The sequence below is a fragment of the Mastigoproctus giganteus genome, chromosome 3 (assembly GCF_048544385.1).
Source record: "Mastigoproctus giganteus isolate SK-2022 chromosome 3, ASM4854438v1, whole genome shotgun sequence".
Taxonomy (NCBI): domain Eukaryota; kingdom Metazoa; phylum Arthropoda; class Arachnida; order Uropygi; family Thelyphonidae; genus Mastigoproctus; species Mastigoproctus giganteus.
This window is the reverse complement of record NC_143577.1, coordinates 16,342,045-16,360,476: the sequence shown is the minus strand read 5'-3', so window position 1 is coordinate 16,360,476 and position 18,432 is coordinate 16,342,045. Positions and strand designations below refer to the sequence as shown.

Below are 18,432 nucleotides of genomic sequence, written 5' to 3'. Positions count from 1 at the left end.
CTAGGTCACATCGCTAGGAACCAACAAAAATATCACCTACTACCACTCATCCTGGAGGGAAAGATCGAAGGCAAGAAACGCCCAGGCAAACCGAAAATGGCATTAGCATTAGCATTAGCATTAGTAGAGGCATATGATGCAAGAAAGCAAGCTTATTCAGCATCAGCCAAAAAAAAAAAAAAAAACAACCCTCTCCCATTTCACCCCTCCGTTCGTTCGAAATACCTGTCCAGCTGAGCTTTAAATTTGTTTAGGCTATCAACTTCAACAACAAGTGATGGAAGTCGGTTCCACCAACCAACCACCCGCTGGCCAAAGGAAAATTTCCGCACATCTATCCGACATCCGTCCTTCCTCAATTTGAATTTATGCCCTCTGAGGTGATTATTCTGAGAAAGATGAAGAATCCCATTGGCATTGAGCATGCTCAAACCATTCAAAGCCTTATACACCTCTATCAGATCACCTCGCCGGTGCCTAGTCTCCAGACTCTGTAATTTGCAAAACTTAAGCCTTTCTTCGTAAGAGCAACCCTTTGTTCCATTTACTAATCTTGTTGCCCTTCTCTGTACCCGTTCCAGCAGCTCTACATCCTTCTTGAAATGAGGCCTCCAGACCTGTATACAGTACTCAAGATGTGGCCTAACCATTGCCTTATACAAGGGAATAATCACCTCCTTATCCCTGCTAGAAACATTCCTGTATATCATTGACAAGACACCATGAGCTACTCTTGCAGCTCGTCTGCACTGCTCAGAGAACTTCATATCTGCCTGCACAATTACCCCCAAGTCCTTTTCATTCTCCACCACTGTCAGTGTAGTACCGCAGAGTTGATACATTGCTCTGGGGTTACTGTTACCCATATGTAGTACTTTACATTTGTCAATGTTAAACTTCATTTGCCACCTCTCAGCCCATCTGTTCAACCTTTCCAGATCCTGTTACAGCAGCATAGCGTCTGTAGTGTCCTTAACGACCCTGCCAACCTTTGTATCATCTGCAAACTTAGACATTAAACTTGATATCCCATCATCAATATCATTCATAAACACCGAAAACAACAATGGACCCAACACTGAACCTTGAGGAACTCCACTAATAACATTAGTCCACGTTGAGCAGTGTCCATTGATTACCACTCTCTGTCTTCTGCCACTCAACCATCCCCTTATCCATAGCAGCAATTTGCCTCCAATGCCACACTGCTCCAATTTGTGCAGCAGTCTTCCATGTGCAACAGTATCAAAAGCCTTTCTAAGATCCAAATATATAATATCAAAGTTATTCCCTGCATCCAGTTCTTTTGTGACTACATCATAGTATCCAATCAAATTGGTCAGGCAAGACCTGCCCTTAACAAAACCATGCTGCGTCTGAGCTATAACTGAATTCTTGTCTAGATGATCCTGCAGTGCTTCTTTAACCAGTGCCTCCATTAATTTACCTGGAACAGAAGTTAAACTAACAGGTCTATAATTACTTGTGTCAGCCTTTGATCCTCCTTTGTGAATTGGGGTTACATTTGCACATCTCCAGTCTATGGGTACCTCCCCTGAGTCCAAAGAAGCTCTCATAATTATGGCTAGGGGTTTGCATACTTCCTTTGCTGCCTCCTTTAATATAACTGGATAGATCCCATCCACCCCAGGTGCCTTTTTTATGTTTATCCTCAACAATCTCTCCTCCACTTTCCTCTCAGTTATTACAAAATCATCCAGCTCACTGCCAATGTTTACTTTACCTACATCATTCTCCTTCCTGAATGACTCCTCATGCGTGAATGTAGATGCAAAATACTCGTTTAGATTGTTAGCCACCTGAGCAGGATCCTCAACTGTTGAACCATCAATATCCAGTGGACCAATCTGATTCATCCCTTTCCTTCTCGAGTTCAAGTATGTAAAGAACTCCTTTCTGTTTTTCTTTGCATCCTTTGCCAAGGATTTTTCGTAGTCTGCCTTTGCCTGCCTAATCTCCTTTGTGACTTGGTTACAGACCAACTTATATCTATCACAGGCTTCCATGTCACCCATTAATTTGTATGTATCCCATGCATTTTTCTTCTCTGCCACATGTCTCATTAGTCCATCTGACAACCATTTAGGCCTAAACCTTGAACAATATTTCTTAGTTGGTATGTAAAGCCTGGTAGCCACCAATATTAGTTCCTTGAATGCTTCCCATTTTGAGTTTGCTGTTGGTAACATCATCAGTTGGTCCCACTGTATAGAATTTAAATACTGTCTCAGACCATCATAGTCGCCTTTACGAAAACAAAAACCCTTCCCTTTACCTCTGATGGTAGTTACCTCCTTGAGTAAATCCCACTTCAACACACTGTGATCACTGCCACCTAGTGGTTCATTTATCTGCAGGTTCTTAATGCATGAAGAATCACTACTGATAATCAGATCAAGAGTATTGCTCCCTCTTGTTGCCTCACGAACATGCTGATGTAGAAAACAATCATCCAATAAATCCACAAAAGCCTTGCTAGTGTGCGAGTGACCAATCCACAAATTCCAGTCAATATCTGGGAAATTAAAATCCCCCATTATAAGACTCTCTGATTTACTGGCCCACTCTATTTCCCTGTACAATATATTATTATACTCATCAGAGTCATTAGGCCTATAGCACACTCCTACTCTCAATTTTGATTTCCCTATGCTTATGTCACACCAAACTGACTCGACACTGCCCTGTCCATCGATGTCAACTGGCTTCACTTCCTTTGACTTTATGTGTTTCTTAATTAATAGCATAACCCCTCCTCCCCTCCTGTCCTGTCCTGTCTATCCTTTCTATATACATTGTATTCCCCAAATTCCAGTTCCGCATTACTTATATCTGTGTGACACCACGTCTCTGATATCCCAACAATATCTGCCTTTGATGTTTTGAGCAATACCTCAAATTCATCAAATTTATTTACCAAACTCCTAGCATTGGTGTACACGCAGGTATACATGCACCTGTTTCTATTCTTAGCTACCCTAACACAACCCATGTGTTTACTTGTAACGCAATGACTACCAGCAGTCTCTGAAATATCCTGCATCTTGTTTTTCAGACTTCTGCTCATTTGAATAGAAGCAGTGCAAGAATCACTTCCACCTCTGCCAGTGGCTACTGTTAATCTATTAGTCCTTGTATCCCCCCCCAACTAGCAGTTTTCCGACCCACCTAACACTGCCTCGACAGCATCAGCAAAAATTCTTGCATGGCTAGATAATATCAACACCTGGCTTCACATGACAACAGCACAAATTCTACACGCAGCGCTAGACAGAGAACAATATCAAATTGAAGTCGCAAACGCCATTCGGCAGCATTAAAGAAGAAGATGCTAGGTTAGTACCGATCTTTTCACGAATACTAAAAAATAATAATAAGAAGAAAGTGAAAGAGTGAAATAAATAAATCATGAACCTTTTAAAACTAGTAGTCAGGTTTCAATATGAATGATCAGAAACCATATGTTCGACTTATAAAAGATGGGTTTTCTCCTCTCTTTGGACATGCAGTAAAACAACGCCACCTACATTACCAAAGTTGGCTAAAACTGAAAACTGCCAAAACTAACAAAAACACAGCAAAACTTACGCGGTCACGTGTCGTGTATTTCATTGGTTATCTTTGCTGAATGAAAAACCGAATAAATTCATTCAATTGTTCATTAAATTCCTTCAATCAAATAAGTCGAAAAAACATTGGAAATGTTGTTACAGTGCCAGTTTTTGATAAAGCAAAAGTAGAGCTGCATTATCGTATTCGGTAACGATGTGATCATTAAAATGTTTTGTGTAAGTATGAAACGTGTTAAAATTATTTCTTCTTTAATTTCTGAAACTTTTTAGAATGGGCATTAAAAAAACCTGGCATTTAATTTTTATTTTTTTTTAACTGAACGAAAATAAACCTAGCCTTCCCTCCCTCCCATTCCAAAAAATAGCATTCGTTCATGCTTCGTTTTGTGTTACATTTTCACAGTAATCATGAAGAAAAGGAGAGAAAAGATAATAAAATAAAACAATAAATCATATGTACATAATACGTGTATAAATAGTGATTAAACAAGTTCAAAGGAACACATCTGCATTGCGATGTTAAATTAGTCACTGGTGATATGGTGATTACTTCTATTCATATCACATGGTGATGGAGTATAAGAGTAAAAGTATAATTAAAGTTGTAATGAGCACTACAACTGGGTAGAAATGGTAATGGATTCTGCATTGCATGAGAATGGTTTTTGCCACAGAAGATCACATCAGTTTCATCTATTAGTTCTGCTATTGGATTTCTGAATTTATGAAATGAAAAAAAAAAAAAAAAAATAGTTAACCATACATGACCCATACTATAAGAAACACTAGTTTAAAATCATCATTATTATTATTATTATTATTATTATTATTACCATTACCAGCTATATGGTGCAAGGAAGCCCGAGGCTTATTGCTGCACCAGCCAAAAAAAAAAAAAAAAAAAAAAATTCCCCAGTCACCCTAAGAGAGAGAGAGAAATAGAAAGGAATCACCAAGAAAGAGAAAAATGATGATATCTAGCTCAGGACCCTGGGTGTGCCAAGCCCACACTCACCAGATGTGAGCCCCTGGGGTTCACATCTGGTTCACATCATTCTTACTAATTGATGATAAAGAATCTTGGTTCTTTGTAATGGTAAACCTTAATTTGGCAGCCATTTGGGAATAGGCTTTTCAGATGGTTTCCATAAAAATATCAGATTACACACAAAGTTTGGAGGGGGGAAAATAAATCAAAGCACATATCAGAAGAGAGTAGGTTACAGTAGGAAATGATAATCGAAAATATAAAGAAACTAAATTGAAACTTTATTTAGAATAATATTCTACAACTTATATTTTGAATTTGTGCAGCTTTTATAAATTTTATTTATTTTTTAGAGAACGCATCTTTCACATTAAAACAATGAAAGATGTATAAACAAAGTTCACTTCCAACAGATTTAATACACAATCTATTATCTTCACCTCTCTGTAAAAATTCAAATTTTATATTTTTAATAAAGTTTTATTAAAACTTTTTCAATTAACTTTTATCAAAACAACTGAAACTATAAAGCTTCAATTGTTTTGATATTCTTGCATAAGGGAGATCTTTATTATTATCTTTAATAAAAAAATACAGTGGTATCTTATCAACCAGATGATAACAATAGTAGTTATGTCATTTTGATTAGCAGAAATAAATTATTGCAGTTGTCAGTATAGATAATGAACATTTGACAGAATGATCAATACAATAAACTACAACATCTTAATGTGATTTTGTATTGTGTGTTATATGATATAATTATTCTATTATCTAGTCACTGTAACTATTAATACAAAATAATGCAGGTAATAATTTAAATAATTATTTAAATAATGCAGGCCGTTATGTACAGTATTTATTGCATATATACAATATTTATTTTTCTCCAACTGCACATATTTCTGTGTACAGTAAATTTCTCTACAACTGTGTCATCATTGTATTGATTATTAAACCTCAGTTGGTATAATGGTGATCAGATATAACTACAAAAACCATGCCCCGCTTTCCAGTTAATCTCAGTTCCTGTTGATTTATTGATATATTTGTGGAAGTCTGTCACGCCTGTGCATAATTGATAATTAAAAGTGATTTAGGATCCAGCATTGACCTCACCATACCAATTGCACATACTTTTTGATGAATTGTGAGCCATGGGACTTCATAAGCACCTTTAGAAGCAACAAGAGAGAGGCTCCAGAGGCCCTTTTTTTTTCCAAATCATATTTAATGTGATTTGGAAAAAATCCAAATATTTAATCCATCCCTCATATTTAAATTTCTGGTTTTGCAGGTGATAAGCTAATTGTGTTTTTGGTTCCCAAAATAAAAAAAAATTAAGTGTTGTATTTATTTCACTATTGAACCACCACTTTGTGATAGATCCACATGTTTTTGAAATAATTCAGTTTTGTGACATGGATAGACAACAGTGAACAACTGGCAATAACAGATTAGCATTAGTAGAGGCATATGATGCAAGAAAGCAGGCTTATGCAGCATCAGCCAAAAAAAAAAAAAAAAAAAAACACACACACACACTCCCATTTCACCCCTCCGTTCATTCGAAATACCTGTCCAGCTGAGCCTTAAATTTATTTAGGCTATCAACTTCCACAACAAGGGATGGAAGTCTGTTCCACCAACCAACTACCTGCTGGCTAAAGGCAAATTTCTGCACATCTATCCTACATCTGTCTTTCCTCAATTTCAATTTATGCCCTCTCAGGTGATTATTCTGAGCAAGAGGAAGAGTCCCATCGGCATTGAGCATGCTCAAACCATTCAAGGCTTTATACACCTCTATCAGATCACCTTGCCGGTGCCTAGTTTCCAGACACTGTAATTTACAAAACTTAAGCCTTTCTTCGTAAGAGCAATCATTTGTTCCATTCACTAATCTTGTTGCCCTTCTCTGTACTCGTTCCACCAGCTCTACGTCCTTCTTCAAATGAGGCCTCCAGACCTGTATACAGTACTCAAGGTGTGGCCTGACCATTGCCTTATACAAGGGAATAATCACCTCCTTATCCCTACTAGAAAAATTCCTATATATCATTGACAAGACACCATGAGCTACTCTTGCAGCCCTTCTGCACTGCTCAGAAAACTTCATATCTGCCTGCACAATGACCCCTGGGTCCTTTTCATTCTCTATTATTGTCAGTGTAGTACCAGAGCGTTGATACGTTGTTCTGGGGTTTCTGTTTCCCATATGTAGTTCTTTACATTTGTCAATGTTAAACTTCATTTGCCACCTCTCAGCCCATCTGCTCAACCTTTCTAGAACCTGTTGCAGCAGCATAACTGTCAGTAGTATCCTTAAAAATCCTGCCAACCCCTGTATTGTCTGCAAACTTGGACATTAAGCTTGATATACCATCATCAATATCATTTATAAATACAGAGAACAACAATGGACCCAACACTGAACCCTGAGGGACTCCACTAATAATATTAGTCCATGATGAGCAGTGTCCATTGATTACCACTCTCTGTCTTCTCCCCCTCAACTGTACCTTTATCCATAGCAGCAATTTGCCTCCAATGCCGCACTGCTCCAATTTGTGCAACAGTATCAAAAGCCTTTCTAAGATCCAAATATATAATATCAAAGTTATTCCCTGCATCCAGTTCTTTTGTGACTGCATCATAGTATCCATCAAATTGGTCAGGCAAGACTTTCCCTTAACAAAACCATGCTGTGTATGAGCTATAACTGAAGTCTTGTCTAGATGATCCTGCAGTGCTTCTTTAACCAGTGCCTCCATTAATTTTCCTGGACAGAAGTTAAACTCACAGGTCTATAATTACTTGTGTCAGCCTTTGATCCTCCTTTGTGAATTGGGGTCACATTTGCACAACTCCAGTCTATGGGTACCTCCCCTGAGTCCAAAGAAGCTCTCATAATTATGGATAAGGGTTTGCTTACTTCCTTTGCTGCCTCATTTAATATAACTGGATAGATCCCATCCACCCTGGGTGCCTTTTTTATGTTTATCCTCAACAATTTCTCCTCCCCTTCTCAGTTATTACAAAATCATCTAGCTCACTGCCAGAGTTTATTTCACCTCTGGCATTTCCCTTCCTGATTAACTCCTCATGTGTGAATGTAGATGCAAAATACTCGTTTAGTTTGTTAGCCACCTGAGCAGGATCATCAACAGTTGAACCATCAATATCCAGTGGACCAATCTGATTCATCTCTTTCCTTCTAGAGTTTACATAGGAAAGGAACTCTTTTCTGTTTTTCTTTGCATCCTTTGCCAAAGATTTCTCATAATTTGCCTTTGCCTCTCTAATCTCCTTTGTGACTTGGTTACAGATCAGCTTATATCTATCATAGGCTTCCCTGGCACCCATTAATTTATATGTATCCCATGCATTTTTCTTCTCTGCCATATGTCTCATTAGTTCATCTGACATCCATTTAGGCCTAAACCTTGAACAATATTTCTTATTTGGTTTGTAAAGCCTAGTAGCTTCCAAGTTAAATTCTTTTAATGCTTCCCATTTTGAATTTGCTGTTCGTAACATCATCAGTTGGTCCCACTGTATAGAATTTAAATACTGTCTCAGACCATCGTAGTCGCCTTTACGAAAGCAAAAACCTTTCCCTTTACCCCTGATGGTAGTTACCTCTTTGAGTAAATCCCACTTCAGCACATTGTGATCACTGCCACCTAGTGGTTCCTTTATCTGCAGATTCTTAATGTATGAAGAATCACTACTGATAATCAGATCAAGGGTATTACTCCCTCTAGTTGCCTCCTGAACATGCTGATGTAGAAAACAATCATCCAATAAATCCACAATAGTCTTGCTAGTGTGTGAGTGACCAACCCACAAATTCCAGTCAATATCTGGGAAATAAAAGAGTCATTTGGCCTATAGCACACTCCTACTATCAATTTTGATCTCCCAATGCTTATATCACACCAAACTGACTCGACATTGCACTGTCCTGCAATGTCGACTGGCTTCACTTCCTTGGATTTTATGTGTTTCTTAACTAATAGCATAACCCCTCTTCCCTTCCTATCCTGGCTATCCTTTCTGTACACATTGTACTCCCCAAATTCCAGTTCTGCATTCCTTATATCTGTGTGACACCATGTCTCTGATATCCCAACAGTATCTGCCTTTGATGTTTTGAGCAATACCTCAAATGCATCAAATTAATTTACCAAACTCCTAGCATTGGTGTATACGCAAATTTACATGCACCTGTTACTATTCTAAGCTACCCTAACACAACCCATGTGTTTACTTGTACCGCAATGACTTCCAGCAGTCTCTGAAATACCCTGCATCTTGTTTTCCAGGCTGCTGCTCATTCCAATAGAAGCAGGGCAAGAATCACTCTCACCTCTGCCAGTGGCTACTGTTAATCTATTAGTCCTTGTATCCCCCCAAGCTAGCAGTTTTCCAACCTACCTAACACTGCCTCGATAGCATCAGCAAATATTCTTGCACCTTTTCTGTTTAAGTGTATCCCATCCCTGTAGAAGCAGTCTCTCCAGTTAACAAGTACAGACCAGGCTGAAAAAAATTCTACCCCTTGAGCCTTGCACAATCTTTCCAGGGCCGAATTGATCGACACGGCTCTCATCATATACTCCCTCCTATTGTGTCTGGGCAGAATTGCAGACACTTTCAAATTCAACCCTAATTCACGGCTTTTGTTCAACAGTGACCTGTACTTGTTAAGTAATTCCGCCAGTCTCCTACTCTTAATATCATTAGTGCCAACATGTACAACAATATCACATTTTGTGCCCTTAAAAGATGATATCCACTCTACAACGCCATCAACCTTTGCCCCTGGCAGACATACCCTGGTCCTGTTCCACCTATCCTTTTTACATACCATGTTCCCCATTTCCCTGACAATAGAGTCACCATATGGTTTGACTTAAAATGTGATTTTCAGGAACCAATTGTATTGTAAGCCCAATATTATATTAATAACAGAACACAACAAATAATATTAATCATATTACACAATATTTCTCTTATTAATTATTTAATAACATGAGTATTTAACAAAATAATGTATGGAAGAGTATCAGCATATTTTATTTTTAATTTATATTTAAAAGGTGTGTGTGTGTGTTTTAGTAATTAAGTGGGTCTGGTGATTCAAATACAGTACTTGTTATAGAATAGCAATAAATGAAATAATAAAAATTCCCATTGACATTTGTTTTCAAGTGTGGATAAGTTCTTAGGTAATGTTCCAAAATGAAAACACATCCATGCAAAATAAAGGGTATATTATGTACTTCAGTATGGTGCCAGTTTGACTTTATAAACTTCAAAAGAGGATTATTACCTTACAATGCAAACAGGACAATACATTCACTGTCATAGTTGGATTTGCTTCCATGTTAAGATAGCATGTTGGATTTGCTACCATGTTAAGATAGCATGTGATAGCAGGTAACAATATGTGCATGTGTTTAATCACACATGCACATATTGTTACCTGCTTTAAACATTGTTTTACACCCTTTTTTGCATATTTCATAATTTATTACTTGACTTTTTTGCATATTAACTTTTTTTTTTTTTTTCAAACATTAGGCAATAGGATTGGACAGATATGTCGGCATTCTGTTACTAATTACTGGAAGTATTTTAACTCTGTTATGTGCTGGTAAAATATTATTTCAGGTAAGTTGAAAGATTATTTCTCTCTCTCTCTCTCTCTGTGTATCAAAATATTATTTCAGGTAATTTGAAAGATTAATAAATTAATAAATCTTAATAAATTCTTGGTTAGTAGCATTTAGTTTAAGCAATCTGTGCAAGTAATGTAAGAGTGATTCAGTAAAGCTCCACATTCATCTAGAATCCCTGATAACAGAAACTAAAACTGAACACATTAATCCCTTTCTATATATCCATCAGCCATGGCCTCAAGAATTGTAACCATTGGTCATGTTTTCAACTTGACCAATGGATACGCTTCTAAGAACATTTTAGAACAGAGGTTCTAAAAGCCGCTCTGAGCCGCTACATCTTCCCAACCAAGAGCTGTTTTGACTACATCCCCCAGCCAAGGTCTGATGATAACATTAACATATCTAATGTTAATGTTATCATCAGATAACATTGAAAAAAAAGATATACTAGTTCAAGCACTAATTTTATTATTGATAACCGTGGGTAACTATTATTCTGCTAGCACAATGTAATTAACAATTATCTGTGGGATGTATTGCCTAGGATTGTCATTTGAAAAAAAGTTTTGATTTTTAAAAATTCATAAAATTTTAAATTTATTTAATTATAATATTGTTCACTAAGCATAGCTGAGATACATTAGCCATGCTAAAGAAGCCAAGTGGTCAAAATTATTAGTTGTAAACTCCTCATTCTTGTGTTTTCTGTCTTGTAAACTCCTCTGATCCTATGTGGCTGTCCCAGAGTATAAATAGAAAATACATTTTATTATTTTTTATCAAAAATATAACTACTACACATATTAGCCTGACTAGTCAAGCAGTCATTATGGGAATGCAGTAGCATATGCATTTGAGTGGACTGTGGTTTGAGCCCATATGATTTCTAAATACAGTTAATTCTATTTATTGTCAAAATATTAACTGTAAACTCCTCTGACCTATGTGGTTAAAAGTTATTACAAATTAAGATTTATAATCCGCTATTACAAATTAAGATTTATAATCCGATGATATAGATCAGAGGAATTTACAACTAATAATTTTGACTAATAATTCTTAATTTTTTGTAAAAAAAGTCATTTCTAAGGTGTCTATTTTAAGAACTCTAATTCAGATAAAATTTACATCTATTTTTTATTTATTTTTTTTTTTCAGCCATTCATTCCAGATAATCATCCAGTTCATCAATTTTTTCCACCCACTGTATTGATTTTAGCACCTCCAGTGATTATAGGTGTATTATTTTTTGGAGGTTTAGGTAAGGATGATATATGTTTATATAAGGTTTTTATATAAAAATTATATACAATAAGCACTATGTAAGTGGTAAGCACATAATTTTATATACAGTAAGCATTGTGGTAAAATTTGATTTGTTCTTAATAAGTGCACAAGTGCTAAGTAAGGCAGCATGATGCTTACTGATGATGCAACAATTGAAAGAAAAAATTAATGAAATAATATGCCATGTATTTTGCCTCAGTCATATGACAACTCTATTGCTTCATGTAGTCTATAAGTAGAATGTACTCTTGGTACTGTTAAGCCACAATTTTTTCTCATCTGATTAAATGACATTCTAATTTTTTAAGATGATGCTCTCTGAATCACATAAAGTGGAACCATAACCCCGAGTTACATGAAACATTCTGTATGATTTGGGGTTATGGTTTCCAACCCCCCCAAATAAAAGAATATTTTTTTATATTCTTTCTTGAAATAAAAATTAATATCAAATTAATATCTCTGAACCACTGTACATATTTGAAAGTAATAATTTTTAATGAAAGCTGTGACTTACAAGTTATGCAATTTCTCAAATTCTACTTTTTTTTTCCTTTTAATTACAAATGAACCAGAATGAGGTTGCCAGACTTAAATGACTCTAAGGAAACTTTTTTAACCACCTCATTCTGGTGCATTTATATTTGCCATGGCAGAAATGAAATATCTAAAAATATTTTTCAGCCCCACTTCCCAATCACTCCTGTGAAAAATTCCAGTAATAAACCTATTCCTAATAGGTTCTTATCGCTAGTGAACACTTTGAATTTTACATTTTTTTCCCCATTAATTCTTATTAATTCTTATTCCATCACAGGTTTTGTGATACATAGGAATCCATATTCTATAACCATATTTGTCTAAATATAGTTCCCAAATGTTGACTTAATTTGTACTTTGATATACATTTTTTGACTTCAGAACCTGTAATTCAAAAAAGACATTGAAAAAGACATTCAAAAATGAAACTGCATGGAAACTAGGTGGGTTTATATTTGAAGTGTTATACATTAAGAACAGAAATTTTTAACACTGTACCACTAACCTTTCATACAGAGGCACAAACTTTTCAAATACCCCTTGTACGTTATAAATGATAAATTATTTATAACATACACAATTGCAGACATGAAAAATGAATGGATATACTGTAAATACAGCAAAACCTCAATTTAACTGGACTATACTGGCACGACACCTGTCTGCTAAATCTGATTGTCTATTAAACTTGAAAGAAATACATGCAGATTCGGAGCTACCAGATTTATGAAAAGTGCTGTACTCTGAAATCGAAAACGTTAAATGTTGTGATACTGTGTTCAGTTGAAAAATACAGAGAGTGGTTATTAATGGACACTGCTCTCATGGACTAATGTTATTTGTGGAGTTCCAGATTACATTACTACAATAAGATCTAGAAAATTTGGGCAGATGGGCTGAGAAAGGCAGTTGAAGCTTAATATTGACAAATGCAAGGTACTGCATATGGGTAGCAGTAATCCCAGATTAACATACCAATTGTGTGGTAATATACTCAATGGTAAATGAAAAAAGCTGATTGTGCAGTTAGATATGAAGTTCTCTGAGCAGCATAGACAGGATACCAGTACAGCCCATGAGGTTTTATCAATGATATACAGGAATATATACAGGAATTTTGCTAGCAGGGATAAGGAGGTGATTATCCAATTGTACAAGGCAATGATTAGGTTGCATCTTGAGTTCTGCATACAGGTCTTGAGGCCTCATTTTAGAAAGGATGTAGAGCTGCTGGAATGAGTACGGAGAAGGGCAATGAGATCAGTGAGTGAAACAAAGGGTTGCTGCTACCAAGATAGGCAAATCGACCAGAGAAAGTTCTGCAAATTGTAACATCTGGATGTTAGGGGCCTGGGAGGTGTTTAAGGCTTTGAATGGATTGAACAAACTCAATACATTCAAAGTTGATGGCATTCTTTCTCTTTCTCAGACTACACACACGAAGGGGCATCATTTCAAATTGAGGAAGGATGGTTGTAGGATAGATATGCAGAAGTTTACCTTCAGCCAGCAGGTGGTTCATTGTTGGAATAAATTACCATCTATTGTTGTGGAAGTGGATAGACAGATGATGTGGGAAGAGTTTTATTTTTTTTTTCAATTGATGATTTACAAGCTTGCTTTCTTGTATCATTTTCCACTATTAATAGTGATACTGTATTTTACTGCACTTAAATGGAGGCAGAGAGCTTGAAATTTAGCTGTATCATAGTTACAGTGAAAACTTTGGCTAAAGCATATTTCCAATTTGATGACCTTTTGAGTACTCTCACTTAGAATTTCGGATACCTACCTACTGCTGTCTGACATACCCAGCAGGCTGAAGAAAGGTGATGGTGAGGAAAATCTTGGCTCCCTGTCAGTGAAAATATAAAACTATTTTAACTGACGGTAAATATCACAAAATGTAATTTTTCACATTTTGTTGAATTACAAACAAAATGTGAAAAATATACCAGTGCTTCTTGATGTTATCTGCCTCAGCACTCATTCTGTGCAACTTATAGAGCATATAATTTTCCATTAAGGGAATCTTTTTTAAGAATTTATCAAAAGGCATAACAGTTATTCACACTTAAACAATGAGGCAGAGTAAGCTGAAGTCACTAAGAAACACTGTGACAGAAGAGCAACACTGGAAAATTTATTGAGATTTAGTATATTTTGCAAAATTATCTGTAAATTAAGTTAGTAAGGAGATGCGATGCCCAACTACTCAACAATTTTGTCCTAGTTGGATGATGTTTAGATTTCTGAGATTATTATAAAGTCTGGAGGCCTAGAAAAAAACTAATTGTGAAAGGGAAAAAACCACTTATATGAAAAATGATCATCTGTAAACTAAGCTGGACAAGAACTGCCTGTCTTTACTCACAGATGATCCAAAAGAGAGGAGAAGTGCCATGGTTCAGAAAGCATCTGTCAATCACCAAGAAGGCTGTTTCTTCACAGTAACGGTAATTTAATTGTGTCACTTTGAAGACCTGTAGACAGAAAGTTTGACTGTTTCTGAAATAAAAAAAAGTGAATTCAATGTATTCAGTATTCTCCATGCACATTAGCTTAACATTAATGCTCCTAGGTTTAAACTTTATAATCTACTTTATAACTTTTAAAATCAAAATATATCTTTCTGTTAAAATATTTTTCTGTTTAGCACTCTACATGCTGAAAGAAAGGAAGAAAGGAGAACTCTAAGAATAGGATAGTGTGGAAAAGATCCTAGAGGAAACATCAGTAATGGCATAGTATTTTCAGAAGTTATTTTCTAAGCATCTTACAAATAAATTCAACTATTCATTGTAATTACATGATGTGGAACTCCTGCATGCTTCTAAATTGGGTTTCTAATATAAGTACACCAAAATATCAGTGTTCATAGAGATTATATTTCTGAAGATGTGTACAAACCCACAAAAGTGATGTTAAATATTTATGTAAAAGTGGATTCAATTTCCCTGCTTTCATGGTATTTTTGTATAAATATATTTTAGTACTATATTAATGTACAGGGTGAACCGTAGGTTACATTACATTTTTAAAACCAAATATTCTTAAAATCTATTATTTATAGTCCTTTATTTGTTGTTGTTGTTGCTGCTATTCCAAGCACCTTTTAAAAGTTATCAGGAAGCTGGAGAAATTGAATAAAGAAGAATTCTAATAGTGAAGCTTTTCTGCAATCTTTATATTATGATTTATTCATACAAAATGGCCAGAACATTTTGATTCTGCCTTATCATCAAACCCCATATGATGACTGTGATGATTTTGATGTGGTGAAAGAAAACACAATTATGAGGAATAATAAAATTGACACTGACATTGATTTCAAAAATATTTGGTTACAATATTCATCTTTGTTTTGTTGTTTAATCAGTGATTTGTAAACATGTATTTTATACGTGCTGACTATTACTTTTGCCAGCTGTATATTTAACAGAAATACAGTATCATCTGTTTGTCCAGTTTTCCTGAAATATTATTAGTAAAAGCACTTCAGCCTCACCTATCACCTGAATTACACTACAACTCACTTGTTACAACAATAGTTTAATTAATCATTTTCAATCTACTACTTTCCCTGGTAAACTGCCATTAAATACACTCATTGCCAGAAAGATTACCCTGAGAGTTAATGGAACCATGGGAAAACTGTATGTAGCATGTTGTGAAAATGTTGGAAAATTGCATTTAGTACATTGTAATGATTGCATGAAGACTGCTGTACAAATTGGAGTGGTATAGTATTAAGGGCAAGTTGCTGCAATGGATAAAGGAATGGTTGAGTGGGAGACAGCAGAGAGTGGTAATAAATGGACACTGCTGTATGTGGACTAATGTTATCAGTGGAGTCCCCCAGGGTTCGGTGCTAGGCCCATTGTTGTTGTGTGTATTTATCATTGATATTGATGAAGGTATATCAGGCTTAATGTCCAAGTTTTCAGATGATACAAAGGTTGGTAGGATTGTTAATGATAGTAAAGACAGTATGCTACTGCAACAGGATCTTGAAAAGTTAGGCAGATGGGCTGAGAAGTGGCAACTGAAGTTTAACAGTGACAATACAAAGTACGGAATATGGGTAGCAGTAACCCAAGAGAATCATACCAATTGTGTGGTACTACACTCAGGGAGGTGGAGAATGAAAAAGACTTGGGGGTAATTGTGCAGTCGGATATGAAGTTCTTGAGCAGTGCAGATGGGCTGCCAGAGAAGGTCATGGAGTTTTGTCAATGATATATAGAAATTTTGTTAGCAGAGACAAGGAGGTGATTATACCTTTGTGTAAGGCAGTGGTCAGGCCACACCTTGAGTACTGCTTACAGGTCTGGAGGCCTCATTTTAGGAAGGATGTAGAGTTGCTAGAATGAGTACAGAGAAGGACAACAAGATTGGTGAGAAGAAGAAAGGGGTGCTCTTACCAAGAGAGGCTTAACTTCTGCAGGTTGCAGCATCTGGAGACTAGGCACTTGCGAGGTGATCTGATTGAGGTGTACAAGGCCTTGAATGGTTTGAGCAGGCTCAATGCTGACAGGATACTTCCACTTGCTCAGATTAAGAACCTGAGGAGGCATAGATTCAAATTGGAGAAAGACAGTTGTAGAATAGAATTGCAGAAGGTTTCCTTTAGCCAGCGGGTAGTTGATTGCTGGAACAGACTTTCATCTGTTGTTGTGGAAGTTGATAGCCTTAAAATAAATAATTTAAGGCTGAACTAGACAAACATTTGGAGTGACCGGATGGATTAAATGGGAAGATTTTTTTTTTTTTTTTTTGGCTGATGCTGTATAAGCTTGCTTTCTTGCATCATATGGCTCAACTAATGCTAATTAGAAGTGAATGAATATATCCAATTAATGAGTTTGAAAAGGGTTGCATAGTCAGCATCATGAGCTTGGATGGTTTGCTTAGCAAATTGCTGTTGATATTGGACAAGATCTCTTGATCAGTATAGTAGAAAATGACCAGCAGTCATTCTGGTTTTGAAGCACCTAGACAAATATCTGAATGTGAGGAATGGATAATTTGCCTACAAGCTACAACAATCCCAGAATAATATACTGTTTGGGTGGTACTCAATTCAAGATAGTGTTGAATGGAAAACACATGAGGTAATTGTAGTTCTGGCACAAAGATCTCTGAGAAATGGAGACATGATGCTAGGTCAGCTCATGGGGTTCTGTCAATGATATAAAGGAATTTTTCCAGCATGGATAAAGGTAACTATCCTGTTGTATAAGGCAATGGTTAGGCCACATCTTGAGTATTGCATATAAATTTGGGAACTGAATTTGTATGCAGTAACCTCATTTTAGAAGGATGTAGAACTGTTGGAATGGGTACAGAAGGAATGAGTGCTTAGTTTCTACTAAGCCAGGAGCATCCAACTTTTAGGCTAGTGGCCAAAACAGATAAAGGTGAGGGTTGTGGGCTGCATGGGTTCATATGGCAAGTGAGTTGCATAATGCAAAACCAGTTTCTTACTACTAATTATATTTTTTTCAAAATACACCTAATTCTGTTTTTACACGATAGATACGTTCCTGAAAAATACGTGTAAAAAAAATTCGTGTAAAAAAAGACATTGTATTTATGGAAGAAAAGAAGATTGGTTCCGGATCTAAAAAAATCAGTAAAAATAATTAAAAAAAAAACACATAAAATATTCGTTTTAAGCTTATTATTTTATTTCAACAAAATACACATGTAATAATATGTAATTAAAATGTACTAAAATAAATTTGTATGCATATGAAATGAAAAAAAATTCTTCATGAACAAAAAAAATCTGTTTTACATATAACAAGATTTTATTCATTTTCCACTTTCTGATAATAAACGGCGCATACGTTTGCGTACGACTGGAATATCACTGCCATCACTAGAAATGTTGTGGACATCGTCTTCTTCCTCTATTAATGAAATTCTTTCTGTGATCTCTTCAGCAAAATCAGCACGAATCTCCTCTGGTGCTGATGTTTCACCGGTTTTACGAACGAATTCAGTTATTAATCGTTGTGTTCGTGTTTTGGTTAGTCCGTTATATAATTCTCTGTAAGAGGCTGTCAACAACTTCAGTTCGCGTTGAAACTTCCCAGCGCGTTCCTCATTAGGATCATGTTTGACAAAATGATTACCTAATTTTCTAGCCAGTTCCAGACCTTCTTTTATTAAATCTGCATTTAGAACAGGATCATTTTCTTCATTATCACTACGTTCTGTGGGATAAGGAGTCCCAAGGACAACCTCTAATATTTCATCTTCGCTTAGGGCTTTGTCGGTTAACAATTCATCAATATCTTCAAACGATAGATCATCGAATCCTTCTCCA

At 35.9% G+C, this 18,432-nt stretch overlaps 1 protein-coding gene across 1 annotated transcript; it reads left to right on the top strand.

Annotated features, from left to right (window-relative positions):
• Positions 1-3,751: 3,751 nt before the first annotated feature.
• On the top strand, positions 3,752-15,004 carry Dpm2 (Dolichyl-phosphate mannosyltransferase subunit 2). Its single transcript, XM_090370109.1, has 4 exons — positions 3,752-3,809; positions 10,171-10,260; positions 11,430-11,532; positions 14,755-15,004. The coding sequence occupies exons 1-4, from the start codon at positions 3,801-3,803 to the stop codon at positions 14,793-14,795; spliced, it is 243 nt and encodes an 80-aa protein (XP_090226235.1). The 5' UTR covers positions 3,752-3,800; the 3' UTR covers positions 14,796-15,004.
• The last annotated feature ends 3,428 nt before the right edge of the window (positions 15,005-18,432 follow it).

Coding starts and splice junctions, on each gene's coding strand:
- Dpm2 (XM_090370109.1), top strand. Junction 10,261..11,429: donor CTGGTAAAATATTATTTCAG/GTAAGTTGAAAG, acceptor TTTTTTTTTCAG/CCATTCATTCCAGATAATCA. Junction 11,533..14,754: donor ATTATTTTTTGGAGGTTTAG/GTAAGGATGATA, acceptor TTTTCTGTTTAG/CACTCTACATGCTGAAAGAA.